This window comes from Arachis stenosperma, chromosome 9 (assembly GCF_014773155.1).
Source record: "Arachis stenosperma cultivar V10309 chromosome 9, arast.V10309.gnm1.PFL2, whole genome shotgun sequence".
In the NCBI taxonomy this organism is placed as follows: Eukaryota; Viridiplantae; Streptophyta; class Magnoliopsida; order Fabales; family Fabaceae; genus Arachis; species Arachis stenosperma.
In genome coordinates this window covers 815,792-836,947 of record NC_080385.1, presented here as the reverse complement: position 1 = coordinate 836,947, position 21,156 = coordinate 815,792, and the positions used below count along the sequence as shown (strand labels likewise).

At 28.8% G+C, this 21,156-nt stretch overlaps 4 protein-coding genes across 4 annotated transcripts; 2 read left to right on the top strand and 2 right to left on the bottom strand.

Moving 5' to 3' along the window:
- Positions 1–1,921: 1,921 nt before the first annotated feature.
- Positions 1,922–4,681, bottom strand: LOC130951198 (deSI-like protein At4g17486). The gene is made up of 3 exons (XM_057879832.1): positions 4,275–4,681; positions 3,262–3,549; positions 1,922–2,383 (listed from the first exon to the last, which is right to left on the bottom strand). The coding sequence occupies exons 1-3, from the start codon at positions 4,411–4,413 to the stop codon at positions 2,118–2,120; spliced, it is 693 nt and encodes a 230-aa protein (XP_057735815.1). The 5' UTR covers positions 4,414–4,681; the 3' UTR covers positions 1,922–2,117.
- A 4,835-nt stretch (positions 4,682–9,516) lies between these two features.
- LOC130951189 (uncharacterized) lies at positions 9,517–11,697 on the top strand. Its single transcript, XM_057879823.1, has 4 exons — positions 9,517–9,787; positions 10,471–10,520; positions 10,601–10,653; positions 11,025–11,697. Exons 1-4 carry the CDS (start codon positions 9,564–9,566, stop codon positions 11,439–11,441), a joined length of 744 nt encoding a protein of 247 aa, XP_057735806.1. The 5' UTR covers positions 9,517–9,563; the 3' UTR covers positions 11,442–11,697.
- A 327-nt stretch (positions 11,698–12,024) lies between these two features.
- LOC130951491 (uncharacterized protein At2g39795, mitochondrial-like) lies at positions 12,025–13,863 on the top strand. The gene is made up of 3 exons (XM_057880147.1): positions 12,025–12,302; positions 13,019–13,347; positions 13,506–13,863. Exons 1-3 carry the CDS (start codon positions 12,093–12,095, stop codon positions 13,666–13,668), a joined length of 702 nt encoding a protein of 233 aa, XP_057736130.1. The 5' UTR covers positions 12,025–12,092; the 3' UTR covers positions 13,669–13,863.
- Positions 13,864–19,786: 5,923 nt separating this feature from the next.
- On the bottom strand, positions 19,787–20,971 carry LOC130951416 (zinc finger protein 1-like). The gene has a single exon (XM_057880063.1). The coding sequence runs from the start codon at positions 20,829–20,831 to the stop codon at positions 20,028–20,030; it is 804 nt and encodes a 267-aa protein (XP_057736046.1). The 5' UTR covers positions 20,832–20,971; the 3' UTR covers positions 19,787–20,027.
- Between the last annotated feature and the right edge of the window lie 185 nt (positions 20,972–21,156).

Sequence of the window (21,156 nt, the reverse complement as noted above, 5' to 3'; positions counted from 1 at the left end):
AGTTTAAAATTTTCAAGCAAGTCTTTATTTATATCCACTATTATTTTTTAAAAAAATATGTCAATCTAGATTGATTTTTTATGAAATCGTATATCCAACCCATTCATACCTGATGTAATGAATCATCAAGTATAAAATGATTAAAATCTCACAATTCTACCACTAAAAAAGGAAAAAGAATACAATATAATAGAAAAATTTTTTTGGTGACTTATAAATAAATAGATCTACATTTTCATTTTCATTGTACAAGAATGTGATGCGGATAAAAATATGTATATTGTTTCACTAATATCTTAACAATATTTATTATCTATTATATATGTGGAAATTGAGGAAATTTGCTACACAATTTTTTTCCTTAAAATATTCTTTATTAAAGTAACACATTTAAATTAAATAAGGTATTTTCCTTGTGTCTATTATTGTTAGTCAAAAGTAGTTGCTCTAGCATACATCTTTGTTGACTCCAATAGTATCAAAAGTCATTACCCTAAAAAGAAAAACAATGAATTATATTTATAGGGACAGATAGACTTTGCGACGGAAAATGACAGCACAAATCTTCCAAAGAACATGTCTCTGTCAGTGTCACTGCTTTGGCAATGGGCATGTGTCAAAAATGTGAGGACCATTTTCAATTAATTCATCATCGTCGTCATCATCATTATTATTAAAATTTAACTAATATATGTTCTTAACTTATTACTAATAAAAAATTTAAAATATTTATATGTAATAAATATAAAATAAATATATTAAAAACTTAATTTTTTTATATTTTTAATAAAAAAATTTTAATTTATAAACTTAATATGTGTCACACAATAACCCTTATTATTATTATTATTACTCACATCTAGGACACTATACACTCACTACGGCACAGATAATAATGTTTTCTTGCAAAGATTCTTCTCTTTCAATTGGTTCCATTCCATCATTAATTCACTTCACTATTGTGTATACAATATCAATATTACAGTGGAATGCTATTCCAACAGTTTTAGGAAAGTAATTTTTCTTTAATCAATAATCAACGAATAAAATAGTTAATAAACAAATATTAAACGTTTGAATTATTATCATAGGATAAAAATTAAAAAAAATAAAAATATTAATTGATTATTAACTTAAAAATTTAATTCCTAGACATTTTCAAGGAACAAATGTGAATATATGTTTAGAGAAAATAGAGTGTTAGACAATTTTAAATTCTTGAAATAACATTCTTCAAAACTATATTCGCCCAATGTTTCCATCAATCTTTTAGTATTATATTCACTTTCTTAGAGTTTAGACTCGTAAAAAAATTGAAAAAGAAAAAAATGCACTTCACTATCACTCAATCAATTTCATGTTGGTGTTTTGGTCTTTTGGAACATGTTTTTTAATGGGATTGTTTAGTTGTATTCTAAAGCAATCATGGCAGAAGTGCAATTCAAGATTTTTTTTCCCTTCTAAACGTTAAACTAAATTTTGACAAAACAAAAGCTCATATTAATCATATCTTTTATTATTTCCTCTATTTGCTATGCTGTACACAACCTCCCCCATCCAAAAAAACAACAATCTGAAAAAAAGGAACCAGATGTTGAAGTCAATTTGCAGGAAACATTATGCAATTACGAACAAATTCTTTTTTATTCACTTTAACCTAAATAATTATATTTAGTACCGTAATAAATTTATCTTTTGATGAGTTAGTCATTCATTCAAATATTTGGCTTAAATTGTTACATTAAATTTTTACGTTAAAATATTTTCCCATTATCTTTGTTCTTTGGTTCGTCATTCATATGAGATTTTCCACTTGATAATCCAATCTAGAAGATCATCAATACATTTCAAATTTTAAACAATGATTTAAATGATAATTGCAGTTATGAAGTGCAAGATACTAGGTATTACAAATTGTCAATATCCCATTTTTTGCTCTCCTTAGAAATGAAGATATATTTATAAGATCATTGGATGAAAAGAATGAAGCATAAAAATGTTAAATTTGAAAAACCCAGTTAGTTGCTTCTTTTTTTTGTTAAAACAACTTCTTTAATTGAGCTAAACAACAAAGATTTAACAAAAAAAAAAAAAAACAAATCAATTTTTGCACATCATTATGACGAAGAAGAAGAGCCAATAATCAAAGGCGACGACGGTGGAAGGGCTCGCCTAGTTCTACTTCTTCCCCTGCGAATCCCCGAGGAAGTAGACGGCGCAGGGGAAGAAGTAGATGTTGAATTTGTTGAAGCAATGTTCTTATCTTTGTCTGAGTCACTTTTCAATGCTTGCTTCTCTGCTTCACATGGCTTGTCTTCTATTCTATGATGCCTAACTTTGGTCGAGTTCAATGTCACGGGAAGAACACAGTTGCACATAAAACCTGCCATGAAATTTGCCCAACCAATCCAAAAAGAAAAGAAAAAAAATCAATCAATGTTGGATTAATTCAACCAAAACTGTGCAACTATAATGTAAAAATAGATACAGTAAATTTCACCTGCAATGAGGTTATGCAATATTAAAATTATAGAATACCCGGTATCCCTGTATTTTATAAAATTTAATGCATGTGAATGAGTGAGGGATTTGAATGTAATTTACCCTAACAACCAAGTCTTATTCTACTAAGTGAGGGATCAACATGAGAGTTCAACTTGAATATGCATAAATCATAGCTAAATAATTTTCATCACCACTTAACAATCATAAGGTACTGCAAAAAGGTATTATAAGTTGGAGAAGTGGAGTAAAGCTAGAAAGCAAGACAGTGCATTAGCATCAAAAGTTGTAGAAGTCTAACAAGTTGCGAATTTTTAAATTTGGATCAAGGCAACCAATCATTAAACATTTATAAGTTGAATCAACATTTCACTGAAGTTCAACTATAAGTATCAGTTTGGTTTGTAAATGGAACGGAGAAGAAATTGACATAGATTCAATTCACATATGAAATCAAACATGTCGTGAACTGAAAGAGTAATGATTTAACAACTAGTTCAATTTTAAAACATTGAAAACAAAACTGGTGTTTCAATTATGGTCTCCAATAAATTGCAGTTGTGTCAACTGTCTTTCTCATGAATTTTTGGCAATTATTAACAACATAACTATAACCATTACCACAACATAACATCATGGGAATCACAATGGTATCAGCTGTCAAATTTTCATAATTCAGTAATGACAATGTATCTGCATCTGAGATTCTTAAATTAAAATCAAAAGGTGACTATTGTAATGAGTAGTAAGTTGGCATACCAATTCGGGCAAGACGATTGACCCAACTGGGAATAGGATTTCCGGTTAGCCTAAGACAAGTATCATTGCAGAAATGGTTACAGTTTTTGGTGATCAAGTTGTAGGCGTTGCCTTTGTAGTCAGCTGCAAGTTCTTCCATCACCGCTCTCACTTCGTCCGGCCCCATATCTGTTTTCCCAATCAGTATTGTCTTCCTGAATCTAAACCCTTCACACCTCTTTGGTTCCCCTTCGAATATCCCCGTCGACGAGTACTCGTGAGCTCCAAATGCATACTCCACACTGTGCACTGCAAACAACAAAATTTCAAAACCAAAACCAAACAGCTACATGAGAAAAATAGAGTCAAATGCATCAACTTATAATAGAATATGATTTCATTTTGCAGTGTTAATAAATCAAATATGTCACTCTCACTAGTCAAAACCATTGAAATTTCTACAGATCAATTCATTTTTAGTATATTCTTTTATAAATGACGTAATGTTTTTACAAGATTAGCTTAAACTACAATTAACCTCTACTATAATACACGAATTTTGTTGAAACCATGAGCAGATAATAAATCTTCATAATTTTAGTCATTTAAACCATACATGATACTAATAAATCTTCATGATTTTCATAGCCTATAATTGAGATTCTTAAATTCAGAAAAACTTCATTCTTAATGCAAACCTAAACAAACAAACTTCATTTGAAATTAAATTATACTGTGACTAAGATATTCTAAATTTTTCTGCAGCAGTCTACACTAGTCAAAATTGAGTGAGAAATTATGAACACTTTACAAAAATGCATAAAATGATTTTGCAGTTTATGCAATATATGAAAATGAAACACATTACTACCATTTTTCTTTTCACTAACAGATCCTAGATCTGAGATAGTTCGTTCTGCAGATTCAAATTCCAAAAAAACAAAAAAAAGAAATGGAATAATGAAGACGAGTTTCAACAAAATTAAGGTTCCAATTAAAATTCTAAAAAACAAAGAGAGAGAGAGAGAGAGAACCTTCGACGCCGGAATGGTACACTCCGAGTCCGAACCAGTAAGCGTAACCGTTAATTGGCGTAAGATCGTAGACGTTCAGGTACACCGGCACCGATCCCGAAACGACGCCGTTTCGAGAACTTTTCCTGCACAGCATCATACGCCGTCCGTTTTGCTCCTCCTACTTTTTCTTCTTTTTAGCTTCGGTTACAAAAACAGCATCGTGCAAAAGAAGCAGCACATGAAAACAGTTAGTGTTTGTTTCGCTTCAAAGTTATTCAGTTTTCCCGATTGGATATCAGAATTTGCAGAAAACAAAGAAGAATGTGAAAGGAGTGTGAAGCTTGTTCTGATTGATAATAATGAGTTCCTCCGGCGAATGGTGTCGCCGGTGATGAGTGAGTGAGTGAGAGAGTGTGTGCGCGTTATGTTATGTATATTGTTTGTTATGTTTATATGTTTCTATATAAACTAAACTATAAAGTATAGGAAACTCAAAATAATAATTCAGAGCGTGACATTTATATTTATAATTTTATATTTACATGTATAATATCTCTCTATCTCTATGATTATATTAAATGATTTATAAAAAAACTAATATAAATTAGTTTATTGATTAGTTTACTGATTCACTTAAATAAATATTAAAATTTAAATTTTATTTTGTGTATTATATACAGTAATTTATTGATTAATAATAAATATTTAAATAGATATTTAATTTACAGTAAATTAATTATTGAATTCTGCTAAAAAATTAATAAAATATCTATACAATATATATAATAAATTGTTTATTTAATTCAATATAAATTAAAAATAAAAATTACTCATATTTATTCTAATTTCAATAATATTATTTATTTTTGTGTTAATCACTATTATATATATTGTATATCAATTATATTAGCTCTCTATACTTTTTTATTAATTATTGGTTTACTAAATTTAAATATTACTCGGTTAAGATGAAGGTTAGATAAATTAGTCGTTAAATTAGGTTAATAAACAATAGCGATTAGTATGGCCCTTTAATTGAGTTATCTGTTATTGATGTGAAAATAATTCAATATTTTGGAGAAATAAAACATTTTACTCTTTTCTTTTTACCTTTTTTCTTTCTCTTGCAACATGTATGTTTTTTTTAAGTGAATGCCCTTGGATTTTAGTGAATTACGGTTTTGCCATAACATGGGGCTGGTCTTGGATGTAGGATCTGAGTTGTTTTTTTATTTTTTCTTTATGTAAGAAAAAAACTTAGGATATATAAAGTAACGTTTGCTCATAATTGTGGCGTGTGGTGGGGTTCTAATGCTATTATGCATATATTATTAATGAATTATGTTACTTGTAAATCAAAATCAATTATTAAAATTAATTATTTGTATAAAATTTATAATAAAATATAAATATATATTAAAAATAAATTAAATTTTATATATTTATATATAAATATATTAATAATTAATTTTAATGTCAAATAATATTTATTATTATTATTATTATTGTTGTTGATGTTATTATTGTAATTCTGGTGATTGATTTGTGGAAATTTTAAAATTTTAAAGTAAAGAAAAAGTGTGGGGTAGTGATGATTTTGGGCCTTGGTGGAAAGGAGAGTGGGGCCCAAAAATATTATATAGGTCAATTCAAGAATTATTTATGATTTGAGAAGATTAAAATTTTACTTAACTTTAGTATATGATATCTTCTATGCTACTTAAATTCCACTCAGAGAATTTAAACATAAAAGAGTATATCCCACTTTAATTTATTTCTAATTTACCTAATTAGACATAATTTTCACAGACACTAAAGAATTTCTCTTATTATATACTTAAAAGTAAATAATGTGCAAAATAATTTGTACCATGCAATAAGTTAGGGAGTGAATATTATAATTTTTTAGTTAATAACACTAATTCTTATATTAATCGTATGATTCATTGATTCTCACTCGTATTCCCTTGTTTGAGAATCTATTCTTTTATTCAACGTCATAAAAGTGGTGAAGATGGAAAAGACCATACCCTTGACTAGTGGTTGACAAGGCTAGGTCTCTTATTCTTAGATTTGTTTATAATGTTAATCATAATCATTATGTATAATTTATTATAATATGATATAATTAAATTTCTACCCCCACGTGGGTGTGGACGTGTGGTTAACTAATAACACAAAACAAACTCTAACCACAAAGATATATATACATTCCATAATAGGTTTGGGGACATCAATTTCATGTATTGGAATAAAGTTGTGTCAAAAGTTTTATAGCTTCAAGTAAATAGGAGAAATCTATTAGTCAAAGTCTCAAAAGATTGGTTCATTTCATTTGTTTGTTTTAATTAATAGATAACATAATTTAGATTGAATTATTAAATTAGTTTTGTTTATAAAATATACTATCTTATCTTGAAAACCACGACTCAATTTTAGTTGCTTACATTGATTAAATAAATTATTAGAAGGTTTTCATTTGAAAAATTTTAGTATTTTTATAAAATTACTATAATGATTTTTTTCTATCTTTTCACTATATTAATAACAGGATTTTGACTAAAAATTATTTATTTTTTTTCAAAAAAAATACTTCTTTACACACATTAAAAAAATTATAATAACTGAAATCTCCAAATTAAATATCCATTCCAAAATTTTGTCGTTTTGAAATTTCTATCGATTAAAAATTCAATGAATTTGAATACGATTAAATGAATTAATATCTAGATCTAGTGAGCTTTCAATATACTAGAATTTTTCTCCCCCAAAAATATACTAAAGCTTTAAAATAATACATAATATTAAATAATTGAAGGCTAGCTACGCTATCATAAAATGAAACATTTTTGAAAGATATTAATTAGGACTTTTATTTTATTTATGGGTTAAACTTTTTTTATTCACAATTTCACATCAACATTTTAACTTGGCCAATTTACTCAAATAAATAAAGCAGATAAAATCTTTACTCAAATACACAAAACAGAAACATGTTATGTGTATGTGCAATTTTTCATTTCTATGTAATCTGTGGGAAGCAACCACGGTTTTTAATTTTTACATAAATCATGGCTGCCTAAGACGGATTATGATTATTTTGTGTTGTGTGTAAACCGTGGCAAGTAGCTACGGATTACGAAGGGAAGAAGGAAGTCATAAACCGTGTCAGATTCTCACGGTTTATGAAGATGGCTAGATGGTGATAAAACGTTGTGGGAGGGAGAGGGAGAGGGACTGATATTGATAAGTAGTATCTATTAGAAGAGTTTTTGAGTGAAAAAAAAGAAAAAAATTAATTTTTTTTATATCTTATTGGATAAAAACGTATCTAATATTTCTTATTTTTTTATTAATGGTTTTAAAATGATTAAAATGAATAATTAAGCTAAATTTTTTAGATCTTATTCAATAAAAATATATCTAACATATTAGTTCAAAATATGATCTCTTGTAGGATTTTAGATGTGTGGGTTAATAATTAAAACCCTTAAGATTTATTTTTTGGATTTTAAAATTAAAATCTTTAATTTTACTGAATATAATTTTTGGATGTATATTTAAATGATAATCTTTTAATAATTAAAAATGCTAGAACTAAAACAAAAATTTTAAATTTTAAATTTCAGTTTTATTTAGTTTGTATTTTGAATATGTATTTAATTTTAAAAAGACACTAAATCTATTTAAATGTATTTATTTCAATTTTTTTAAATTATTATAATAAAAAACTAAATAAAGGATCACATTTAAAGGATTCCTTAGTCTTCAAAAGTCTCTTTTATCTTAATATTTTACGAATTAAAATACTTCTGAAAAATCACTAGAAGAAAATATATGAATTTAAACTTCTGTAAATATGAAGTTGATATACAATATATTTCATATTCAAGTAATAAAGTTTTAAATCAAGAATCCTTTAAAAATTCATTATTTAGTTACTATTTTTATTTTATACACGAGTTTATATTAAGCAGAATACTCATCCCAATCCAAAATCAAATCATGTCCCCATTGACAATAAATACGCCATTGGTATTTAAGCTTTATAAAAAAAAATTCCATTCCTCAAGGCTTCTATTCTATGTAAGTCAAAAAAGTGTAGTTCAACTCATGCATATAGCATGCTAATGGTGCTAACTGCTAATGCAAATAAACTTCAATCAGAATTATGTTCTTTCACACTATATTAAGCAAACAAAATTTAATAGGAGCCCACTCACTCATCATATGATTGAGATTCTGTCTTTTTTTTTTCACTCAAATTCTGAAACTCTTCTAATGGATACTATTTATCAGTATATCAGTCTCTCTTCCTCTCCCTCCCACAACGTTTTATCACCATCTAGTCATCTTCATAAATCGTGGGAGTCTACCACGGTTTATGACTTTCTTCTTCCCTTCGTAATCCGTGGCTACTTGCCACGGTTTACACACAACACAAAACAATCATAATCCGTCTTAGACAACCACGGTTTATGTAAAAATTAAAAACCGTAGTTGCTTTCCACGGATTATATAGAAATAGAAAATTGCACATGCATGTAACATGTTTCTGTTTTGTGTATTTGAGTAAAAATTTCATCTACTTTATTTATTTGGGTAAATTACCCTTTTAACTCGTTATGCTACTATTTAATTTGCTATGTTACCATTTAACTTGTCATGTGAGTATTTAACTAAGCAAACTAGTAATAGGATTAAAATCAAAATCCTTAAATTTTTACCTTGGATCAAAAGCTAAAGAAAAAATTTATAAAGAATAACATAAAAAAAAGTTATGTTTTCAAAGGCAAAAAAATTATTTATTTTTTTCTACTATCTAGTCAAGGTCAATAAATTATTGTATGTACAAGATGAAATTTAAATTTTTATACTTATTTAAACAAATGAATTAATCACTAAACCAACTGCTGGAAAAAAAATTTTATTTATTATTATTCTGGTTTAGGCCTGAAAACCAGAAACTGGCCCATTGCCGTCGTTCCTGCTTCCTCCAATGTTGCCTCTCCACGTCACCAATTTATTTATTTATTTGGTCAGTGAATTGGACAACTCCTAGTCCTAAATATTCCAATGAATTGGACAACTCTCAATTCTAAGTACACAACACACCCACACAATTCTCACAACACATTCCACATCACCAATTTATTTACATATATATAAAAAGACCCCAAAGAAAAATGGGCCTATTAAGGTCCAATAGCTTCAATTAATGGGCCCGATGTTGGGTCCATCTCGGAGATCCGGATTCTGATTTGAGCTTGAGGTTGAGACGGGGGTGGTTTTTACGTCGTGAACGTCATGTTTGGTGGCCGAGGAAGAAGCTTGCTACGCTTTTCGCAGCGACTCGGTTTTCCTCAAACGACGTCGTTTTGCACCAACGCTAAAGGCACCACTTCCAGCAATGCCAACAAAAACGACGTCGTTCCCACCACCGACGAAAGGTACCGCATGCTCGAGAATCTCGACATGATGACCGCCGCTAAGATCCTCTTCTCCGAAAATCCTAACAAGAAAAAATTTGGGTATTGTTCCCATTTCCCTTTTCTTTCACGTTTTCCTTGTTTGATGATTTAATATTTGTTGGCAATTGGTTGTTGAGGTTAATCATCATTTGGGTTTTGCTCTATTTGGCATTTCGTCGAGCACCTTCACTGCAATGTTTCTTGTGCTTTGTTTACTTCAATGGGGAGTCAAAATCTGATATTAATTTAGTTTGAGGTGTTATCTTCACTTCACTAACTCAGTCTGCATTGTACTTGGACTTCAACTTTTAAGCTTAAGAATCCAAGTTCAGCTTTTTCTTTTTTAGTTTGAGTAAGTGTTCATCTTGGTCCACCAAAATTTTGGATACCACTTTAGTCCTTAGTATTGTGAGATAACAAGCAATTTAAGACCAAACTGATATGTGAATTGATGCTTATTTTAAACATTGAGGACTGGATCAAAATTGTTGTATTGGCCAGGTTATTTTTAGAGGATAGTTTGTTTTTGTCGGGAAGATTCGTAGCTTTGTTTACTCTGTTTCCCTTTTCATTAGCAAGAATGAACCGCTAATTTTGAAGCCAAAGTTTAAGTTTGTTGAATTTTTATCAATAAGGTGATAGTTGTTTTATTATTGCTGAGTTTACTGAATTTTAGTGTGATGATAATGGCAGAAAAAAAAATTCAAAATCTTACTCTCTATCTTTTTTTTTTGTATGTTCAGGTTTGATTTCCATCTGGTACAATTTTTTTTCGCCTGCTTGCCTTCATTGGGTATGATACTGACCCTTGTTCAGTTATTCTTGAAGCATGAGCTTCATATCAACATCTAAATAATTTATTTGTTTCCCCAGCGGTATATTTGGTGGCGCAGTATGCTCGATATGAAATGAGAAAAATGGAGGCGGTATGTTCTTTCTCCCCTTTTGATTGATATTATCATGTGAGAGGGAAACTTTTTGAGTTTTGTATAAACGATGTTAGGATCCTCAGTGATCTTATGTCTCTTCAAAATCAGACCATTTCTTGGTTTGGAGCTCCATCTAAGTACAGTTTATGCAACCCCTTTATAAATGAAAACCTATCCACTTTTAAAGACTACGCCATGTTCTTTGATTGTATCAATTCTTATCTGATATATAATGTATACATATTTCTGCAATTATTTGTTGTGGAAGCGTATATATCTATTGACCTTGTAATTATTGCTTTCGAGTAAAGAGGATAAGTAATCCATTGTTTAAGTTATTTTCCCTCTTGCTCTAAAAATTTTGTTAGGATGTAGAGAAGAAAAGAAAACAGAAAGAAGAAGAGGAAGCTAAGGAAAAAGAAAAAGAAATGGAATTAAATCCCCCTGAGGAAAAAGAAGCAAAATCTAATGTGGAGCTCGTGGAGGTGAAAGAGAGGCTTGAGAAACTTGAAGAGACTGTTAAGGAGATTGTAGTTGAATCAAAGAAACAATCAGACAGCAACCTAGCGAAAAATCAGGTAACTGATGCTGAGAAGAAGTCCCCAAAATCATCCGAACCGGATGATGCAAGTAGCAGTTCACATTCGAATAAAGCTGTAGGTGAAGACCGTCTTGATAAGCATAATTCTCCAAAATCAAAGCCAGATTTAGGTGAAGAGAGCAAGAGTTTAAAGGCAACTCCAAATCCTTCTCACCCAGACCCAAAAGGCCAGAACCAAGGTTGAGGGTTTTCCTGAGTTAGTGTAGTAGAATGTTTAAAGAAAATTTTGAGTCATTGTACATAATTAATCAGAATTCAGAAGTCATAGAGTTGTGTATTGATTTTATTTTTCTCCTCAGAAATGAATAGTAATTTAATCATGTTCCAAGTTTTCTTGAGGCTATATTGGAAAGGAAGATTTTTATTTGGGAAAAACCATGATTTGTGCTTCTGTTGAATTGGTACTGTAGGAACTAGGAAGCTATTATAGTATTATGTGTTGTATATTATGCATTTTTCCCATGGTTGATACAATATAAACGCAAAATTGATTGAACTTCTAGAACATATTTGTTGAACTTGAAAGGTAAAATAGGATAGAAAATTTCATAAGTAAATTTGATTTATAAAATTTTAAATGAAACTTGTCTATTAAAAAATCACCCAATTTTTTTTATCTCTAATCAAACATAACAGTCCCAAAAAAAAAACCGCACAAAATTATGAAATTGCAAGCTTGTCCTTATTTAACCCAACCGTTCAATAGCAAATTAGTTAATTAAAATAAATACTAGTACTAAATTGTAAATACCAAAACTACAGTTTTGCCTTCTTTGTTTCTGATGTCATAAACCTTGCTAGCTACACTGCTTCGAAGCTCTAAAACCCTAGTTCAATGGCGCGCGTGTTCCGTTCTCTCAGAAAAACCCTAGTTCACCATCTTCACCATCACCATCACCATCACCATCATCAGAAATTGCTTCTTCCACAGCTAGCTCGAAGAACTTACTTGTCGGAAATGCGCAATGAAGCTTTCGAAGGGAACATGCTGAGGCTTCTCCGACGCGAGATTCAGTATGAGCTCCAATCTTCTCCTCCAAACCAGGTTTCTCTTTTCCCTATCTAATTGCAGTGCCTCTCGCACTTCACAATTTTCTATTTTGCATTTCATCTTTTTTTTTTCTTTTTTTCAGCTCAAATTTGATTCTTGTTTTGCGTTTGAATTTTGATTAAGGGATCAACTTTTACTATCAGGATTTGCTTTGTTATTGAATGGAATGTTGATAAGAAAAACGAATTTCTAATTTGAAGTAAGCGTTTGAGATTTAAGGGAATGTTCGGTTTATAGTTTGCAAAGCATGATTTCTTCCAACTGAAAAATAATTTTTTTGAGGAAAAATTAAAAAAACTATCGTTTGAGGAATGTAACCAAAACATGTTGAAATGAATAGAAACTCAATCATGTGTAGGCTGTGCCAACTGAAACACAATTATGCCATTAGTTTCGAGAAGCTACTGAATTTAGCTTCTAGCTCCAAAATCAGGTTTGTGAATTAAGAGCTCGAAAATCAGCCAAACAAACTGTTAGTGCCACTTGAACACTAGATGTTTTGATCCAAATTAATGGATGAGATTTGACTTATTTCTTATTGGGATGGTTGCCTTTTGTATCAATCACACTGTGATTCTTTAATTTTGTTTTCCTTAATAAATTTATCAGCAAGCAACACCATTTGGAAGCTTTTCCGGCTCTCACGAGTTGGATTCGATGAATTATAACTTATTTTGGAGATGAGCCTTGTTTTGTTTTGTGTTTTGTAGGCTACTACTTCCAAGTTTGATTCCTTTGTGGTGGATGGCCGACCCGGGGAGCGATGGATTACATTGAAAAGACAATATGCAAATGAAGATATCAAAGTTGAAGCCACCATGTTTGATGGGGTTGCTCCAGCTCCGACTACAAGTGGTGGTGTTGCGAATGCGGACGAGGAGCAGATGCACATTACCGTGATTGTCAGCATCTCCAAGGGAAACAGTAGCTACCTGGAAATCATGTGCTCTGCTTGGCCAGACAGTATAGAGATAAACAGGTTGGTCACAAGGTCGGATGAGAACATGTCAGACAATCCCTATTCCGGTCCCGAATTCAAGTAAGTTTACTTATTCTTTACCGCTAAGAGTCTGTTTGATTTATGTTTTTGCAACCTGTTATTATGTTCAATGCTTTCTATTATTAAAATTTAGAACTTCAGATATAGCTTGATTTTGAAATGTGTTTTGAATCTTTTCTCCGTTGGTTCTTTGGCAGGGAATTGGATGATGAATTGCAAGATAGGCTTTATGATTTCTTGGAAGTAAGGGGCATAAATGATGAACTTGCTGTTTTCTTACACGGCTATATGAAAGGTAAGGATAAAACAGAGTTCATCAAATGGATGGAGAGGATTAAGTCTTTTATTGAAAGGAAATAGCAGGATCAAAAGTTTTGGATGATAGAAGCCATTATTAGTTAACATTTCTATGTAATTTTGATACTGAGATTTGAACTAAAGCAGGTATACATTTTTACGGAAATATTTGATAACAAAAAAAATTTAGCTAAAATCAGCCAAAACTTGTTTTATTTAGCATTCGTTAATGAATATTAAATAAGATAAATTTTGGTTTTTTTTTGTTTTTCTAGTATTGTCGTATTTTTATTGCCCCTACCTCAGACTTATTGTTGACGTTGGTGGGAATCATAAGAAAATATGTTTTAGGTTTTTTGTTTTTGTTTTTTTGAAGATTTTATTTTTATGCACTTTTTCAATGGGACAATTATGCATTGTTAAGTAGGTAGGGGTGGTTTCTTTTGAGAATGTAGAATTCAATTAATTTTATTATCCACGCGATAACACCTGATTAAATGTCAGTATAATAATATATAGATATTAAATTACGTCTTAAATGAAAAGAATAATATTATAGATTCTCATTAAACATTTCCACTATTTTGCTTTTAGCTTGAGGAAAATTGTATAACAGGTGATAAGATGAAAGATGGAAATCATGTTTTCATCTCCTATCTATCATCTCCTATCTATCAAAACATATCCTATGACCTTTGGTATATGTTTGTTCACCTTTGTGATCATGATGTCTGGTTTTTACATATAAAAAGTGAAGCGTGAGTGAGAATGTGCGGTAGCTATTGATTAGTGTTAGAAAAGAAAAGCTGTGATTATAAGTGGCAAGCAGATTGAATTATGAGCGTTCAAATTCAAATTGATCTAATTAAACTGTTTATTTAATTTAAATAAAAAATTAATTAAAAGTGTATTAATTTAGATTTGATTAGATTTTAATTATGACAAATTGGATCGAATTTTGAATTTAATTCTCAAGACTATTCAATCTAAACCGTATAATATAATATAATATTATTATTTTATTCATGTATTATTATTATTATTTAAAAAATATTTTATGAATTTAAAATTTATTTATTTATTTATATTAATCAATCTGTAATTTATTTTCTATTATTATGTTATTGTTAGTTTTTTAAGATATAATTTAAATGATTGTTGTTGATTTAAGATTTGATATTAAAACTTGTTATATATGTTTATTTTTTTTTAGTTTATAATTCATCCTATTTCATCATATCTGAGATGGGATATGATTTCGAAGAATGAACTAGAGAATTCCAATAAAATTTTATTCTTAAACAAAAAATCACAAATTCAGTCAAATCTAAACGATTTGAAATTAGATTAGATTGTCTAAAAAAAAATTATTTATCATCTAATCTAAATTGCACCACAAATAAAATTGGTATTCGGATAAGAAGAATTTGATTTAAAATTGATTCAAATTACACTGTAACCACTCGTAGATTAAATTAGATATTTGCTTAAAATGGTTTGAGCTTTTATATATATATATATATTCTTGAATTGTCATTTTCCCTTTGGGTGTCACACTGAACCAAGAACTCATTCATTCATAGATATTTCTCGTCCTCTAGTAATGTTTAATATGTTCAATCACATCTAACTCAGAGAGTGGTTGGAATATTCAGACACTAGTTTGGACCTTGCTTTGCTGCATTTTAAATTAATTGCATTAATTTACCACAACCTGATTCTTTAGTTGGAATAAAGTATCTGATGTGGACTTAAGTATTGGTACAGAGCATGAGGCATTTAAGGTTATTTTTCCTCCTCAATAAGAAGGTTTCTTGGTATTTAAACATGTGTCCTTGTCTTTACAGGGACACAAAGTAGTACATTGAACACCCAAATCCAATAGCTTATTGGTTATCAACTAATTAAGTGATGTAATTATGGAAGACATTCCTACTCAAACATGTGGGTACCCATTATGTGATGGATTCTCTCCCAAGTGTTTTTTGTTTTTATCAACCTGCTCTTATAATAATAATAATAATAATAATAATAATAATAATAATAATAATAATAATAAAAAATTAAAATTCAAATAACATATTTAGAAAAAAAAAATATTATCTATTCACTAAACAAATTCACACAATACTAAAAAAAACTATTTCTTTTAGTATTTTATTTGACTCATAATTTTTTTTTATCATTGTTTTATAAATTTTAATATTTAATTTTATATACTGAATTTTAGAAATTATAAAGGATGGATATTCACATAAACATGTTAGCGTATAAAATTTTACAACTTGCAGATCGTTGAAACGAATATTTTATAAGTCTAAATATGACAGAATAAAATCAGACAGGGTAAAAATTCGTTTTTACCGACTCTACTGCTGTTCTATTAGTAAACAGTCAAAACTCATATTCTTAAAATTAGATTTGGATTATCTAAATTTTGAATTTCAAATAATAAAATGTGATCTTTCACAATTTATTTTATAGGTGAAACAAAAAAAAAATACAAGAGAAAAATTATTTAAAAATAAAAAATTACATCTTATCTTTTAAAGTAAAAATTTAAAATTCAGAGGATCCAAATTATTTAAAACTATACATAGGTATCATTTCAAAAGCACAATCATAATTCACAACATACAGAAGGTAGACAATGACATAGCTGGTAGTGTAACGAGTGTATATATAAATAGTTTGTTTCCTTAGGTTTGTTTTTGTTTACCCCTTTAAGTTGTGTTACCGACTTCTAGAACTAAATTGAGCCATGGAAAATGACATGAAACCTTAGAGGACTAAACAAACCTGAATAATTATATATGTGGAGCACCTTTGCACTTATTCATACAATTTTAAATATAAAGTTAGTTTTGAAATAAAACATGTCCTTATTGCGTATTGTTTCATATGGTTTTGTTAAACCATAAATAAAGGTTGCCCCCATAGACCTAGTAGCTAGCAAGATGATGTATTGATGAACTTGGTAGCAAGTCATATAGAGAATCATAGTATATATATATAAAATAACTTTTTTATTGTTTTATTACGGACCAATAAGTGATTATGACTTGACTAAGTTTTAAAGTAGAGTAGTATATATTAAGAATATATATAATACACAACAAACATGCAGATGAGGACATAAAATCTCACATATGTTACTTTATCCTATTAATATCTTGATGAACAATGCTCAAATTTTTGCTTCAAAATTTCAAATTTTAGAAGAAAAAAAAATAGCTAATAGTATAATAGCTAAAATATTTAATTTTTAAAATTTTTTATATTATAATTTTAAACGAGTCAATCAATTTTAAAATTTTATTATATTAGACGATTTTACAATTTTATGATTTAAATTTTACTACGATTTTATATTTGTTAGAATATAATTAGGATCAATTAAAATTATTTAGTATATCTGAATATTTAGTATAGAATATTACGTCTTTATTATTACAATTCTTTTAACCCCTATAAATATCTTTCTATATTATATTATTTCGAAACAACTTAAATACACTCAATAATATACAAATTTTTTTTTAATTTAGTCTCTTGTTTTTAACAATATTTGCGTATTTAATTTATTCTTTTAATTTTATCTAAAATTTTTTTTGTGTTTAATAGTTCGACACATGTCCATTGTATTGGTCCAGCTTTTGGTTTTCTTGGTTGAGAGGCAAAATTAAAGGCTATTAATATCTTAATGGAATGAATGGTGATTGGTGAAGACTGAGTTATGCTACCACAAAGTTAAATAGACACTTCAACCGAAGTGCTACAATTTGGGAATAAACAAATTAGTGTAAGAACCTAAACTATCATAATCAAATGCCTAGGGAGAAAAAAAAAAGAATCATAGATCATATCACCATATCTCCTTGTTAGTGTAAGATAAGATTACTATGATTATTAACGGTCATAATGACTAGGCTTTCAGCTGTTTTTTCATACACATTATGCTTTTGTTTCATGATTAAAATGAGATTAGTGTAAACATCATTCTGATATGGACCTACAAAATTTGTGGGGTCCTCCTTTTGGTATGTCCTTAAACAATTGTTTACTTATTAAATAAAGTAATGTATTAAAACATCACTATAAATTATAGAAAAGTAAGAGTATATACACAAATAAATTTTTAAAAAATTGTGTCGAATATTTTTGTTTTTAAAAAAATTTTATTATATTAAGATTTTTAAATTTTGTAAAAATAAGATATATAAAATTTTATTTGAATAAATAAATACTTAAAAGTATGACAAAAGAATTTATATGTTTTATTTTTATAAAATTCAGAGAATTTAAGGTAATAAAAATTTTTTGAGGACGAAAATATTCAATGTAAATTTTTTTAGTTTTTTTTAGGTATATACTCGGAAAATAAATTACCTTTCTAATTTATTATCTTACACATCCTCCTAACTATACTGAAGAAGGAGAATTTAATTATTTTTTTGAGACTAATAGGATTTTCATTGAATGATTGTAATTACTTTCTACTTGATTTAATAATACTCTTAAAGAAATATTATGTGTATATTAAGTGTCACATATTATCTCCATTTGCATCTATCAACTTTATTATTAAATTAAACATAAAGTCTAATTGATACTTTTAGTAACAATAAATAAAGTATAAATCAATACGTCATTACAACTTATTATATATATTTAGACTTTAGGTGAGAAATCAAGGGCAATCAAGATTCAAGATTTTAATCAATTAAAAGTTCTCATTTTTCTTCTTTTAATTTTAATTATATTAAAATGATGATGTGATGGGAGAGCTGAGTGTGATTGTGTGGCTCAATTTCACATGGCATGCCTCACCTATTTCTTTTGATCCCAATAGAGATGGTCTATTCCTCCAACTACAAGTGGGTCAAAGTTAAAATCAAAAGTAGGGGTCACACACACTCACATAATCACACCCATTCAAAACAAGTAAATTGCAACAAAAACTCACTAGACTCCAAATTTCTACACACTATTGTGGACCTTATTAGTTATTATGTCACCCCAAAACTCATTGAGACACACATATATATACCTTGATCCAAACAGTACCTAAGTTGACACTATATAGTGCATTGTCAAATATGAACTATATATACTACTATAACCAAATACAATTCCCTTAGACATCTTTTAATGCTTCCTTTTTATATAGAAAATTCAATGACTATAACTATTCAATGCATATATAAAAAATATAAAAAATGTTATTTATACACTAAAATCAATTGTTAAAATCAGCCACCAATATATTTATGTATAAATATATGTATAATTTAATTTATTTTTAATTTGCATTTATATTTTGACGTATATTTTATACTGATGGTTGACTTTAGTGGCTGATTTTAGTGTACACGGAGCATAGTTCAAAAAATATAAACTATACTACATATATACTAAAATCAGCTACCATAATTAGTTACTATAGTATAAAATATATTTTCAAATATAAAATATATATTAAAAATAAGCTACACAATACATATATTTATAACTAGTTTTAATCTACAAATAATATTTTTTTTTTTAATATGAATACTCAATTGTCAAGTGAAATCACCTACTCCACCTTCTATGTTGGTTTTTTCTAATTGGGAACTAAGTGTTCAATTATATATTTTTTCTTTGGTAAGTTGATGAAGAATAATATATATATATATATATGTATGTATGTAATAGTAGTACATCACATGCATGCCCCTTCTTTCTTTGTTAATAGTGTTATCAAATCAATTCTTGAACAGTCAAAAGGAATTGAAGAATCGCCTTAGCATTTAGTTGAGAAAATTAAGTTTGGTTGCATTTAGTTTTAAAAGTTTGTGTTAGCTTTTTTGCCTTTTTTTTTCTGTTCAGATAATAAGAGAATATAGAATCCTTACGCTATTATTATTATTATTATTATTATTATTATTATTATTATTATTATTAATATTACAAAGGGAAAGTTTGATGAAGTTGTGAACATGGAAACAAAGTCCATGGAGATAGAACTCTTATTTTACAAACAAGTTAATTTGCAATTAGCCAAAATAATGCATTTACAAATTACAACAGCAGCTAGAATAAGATCAGATACATGAAGATAATAAAATGATATAAGTGGAAGCTCTTTCATTAAGAAAAATACACAATTAAAAGAAGAAAAAAATGTAATTAACTCCTCCAAACTTTATTTATTTTTATGCAATTTACATTTTAAGTTTTTAAAATATAAGTTCGACATTCTGAAATTTGTCAAACACTGTTTAAACAGAATACAATAATAACGCTTTTTTTTTTCTGTTGAATTATAATGTTTGACAAATACAGAATGTCGAACGACAGATTTTAAAAATTCATAAATGTAAATTCACAGGAACAAAAATTCGAGAGAGATTAATTACAATTTTGGAAGTGAAAATGCTTTAGAGCTTGAGTGACAAATCAAGCTTCTGCAACTTATTTTCATGTTTAGAATTCAAATGAGAAACACTACCAAACCAATATCCTCCGAAACCTTGTGTCACAAGCTTTGTAGGATGAAACTTCCCTAACCTCGGCACGCCGCCGCCGCCGAAAACAGCCATGGATGATGGTGATTCAGATTCCAAACCATTATTACTATTCAGCTTCCGATTTGCAGGGTGTGAATCCAAATAAAGCTTCTGTCTCTGCCACCCGTTTTCGCGACAGGTCGTCGCGAAAAAGGGTGGCTGAGAAGAAGGTTTATTGATCATAGAATGAAGCTGGATCCCAAGTGGCTTGTTATAGGATCCATTTGAAGAAGAAGAAGAAGAAAAAGAAGGAGAGAATCTGTATCCAAAATCTACCATTGATGATGATGATGATGATGGAGATTTGTGGTGTCCTCTTCTTGCTAATGTTCTTTCTCTTTTGTGTGCATTTTGATGCCCACCAAGTGCTTGAGAACTGTAGAACTTTCTCTGGCAATAGTTGCATGAGAATGTTCTGTGCTCCATTTCATGATTCTTGTTCTTGTTACCTTCTTCTTCTTCTTGGGTCGAATCTGATGAGTTTTCTGATGAATTTGGATCAAGAAAGTTGAGAAGGTTCAGCTCTTGCTTTGTTCTTGATTCATCATTGCTTGAAAGACTTAGATCAAGTTGAAGAACAGTACTAGTATTCTCTTTCACTTCTTGATCATCATCATCTTGATTTTTGTTCTTTGATGAAGATTTTTTCAAATTCTCCAAGGTTTGAAGGTCCATGTGCAAAGATTATTGTTATTATTGTTATTATAAAAATAAAAAAATAATATGAATAATAATAATAATAGTAATAATGTGTGTTTGGTTTAAGAGAAATGAATGAAGGAAAGAAAGAAAGAGTGAAAGATGAAGTTTGTTGTGTTGTTAGTGAATGATGAAAGAAGAATAAAAGGGTCATTGGGTATGTATAGAAGTAGATATAGCACTATTTTACAGTTACAAGGTCTTAATATTGCAAAATCTAAAAATTAAGTCATCCAATTTTATTTTATTTTTTTTAGTGATTGCAACTTGTTGGGAACTAACACTAACAAGTACGGTTGAT

What these genes read in the sequence shown, in the direction of transcription:
- LOC130951198 (XM_057879832.1), bottom strand. Translation starts at nt 4,413, where the DNA reads ATGATGCTGTGCAGGAAAAGTTCTCGAAACGGCGTCGTTTCGGGATCG. An exon ending in GTACCATTCCGGCGTCGAAG is followed by an intron (nt 3,550 to 4,274) that starts GTTCTCTCTCTC and finishes TGTTGTTTGCAG; the next exon opens with TGCACAGTGTGGAGTATGCA. An exon ending in CAATCGTCTTGCCCGAATTG is followed by an intron (nt 2,384 to 3,261) that starts GTATGCCAACTT and finishes ATTTCATGGCAG; the next exon opens with GTTTTATGTGCAACTGTGTT.
- LOC130951189 (XM_057879823.1), top strand. Translation starts at nt 9,564, where the DNA reads ATGTTTGGTGGCCGAGGAAGAAGCTTGCTACGCTTTTCGCAGCGACTC. An exon ending in CCTAACAAGAAAAAATTTGG is followed by an intron (nt 9,788 to 10,470) that starts GTATTGTTCCCA and finishes TTGTATGTTCAG; the next exon opens with GTTTGATTTCCATCTGGTAC. An exon ending in AAATGAGAAAAATGGAGGCG is followed by an intron (nt 10,654 to 11,024) that starts GTATGTTCTTTC and finishes AAATTTTGTTAG; the next exon opens with GATGTAGAGAAGAAAAGAAA.
- LOC130951491 (XM_057880147.1), top strand. Translation starts at nt 12,093, where the DNA reads ATGGCGCGCGTGTTCCGTTCTCTCAGAAAAACCCTAGTTCACCATCTT. An exon ending in AATCTTCTCCTCCAAACCAG is followed by an intron (nt 12,303 to 13,018) that starts GTTTCTCTTTTC and finishes TGTGTTTTGTAG; the next exon opens with GCTACTACTTCCAAGTTTGA. An exon ending in TATTCCGGTCCCGAATTCAA is followed by an intron (nt 13,348 to 13,505) that starts GTAAGTTTACTT and finishes GTTCTTTGGCAG; the next exon opens with GGAATTGGATGATGAATTGC.
- LOC130951416 (XM_057880063.1), bottom strand. Translation starts at nt 20,831, where the DNA reads ATGGACCTTCAAACCTTGGAGAATTTGAAAAAATCTTCATCAAAGAAC.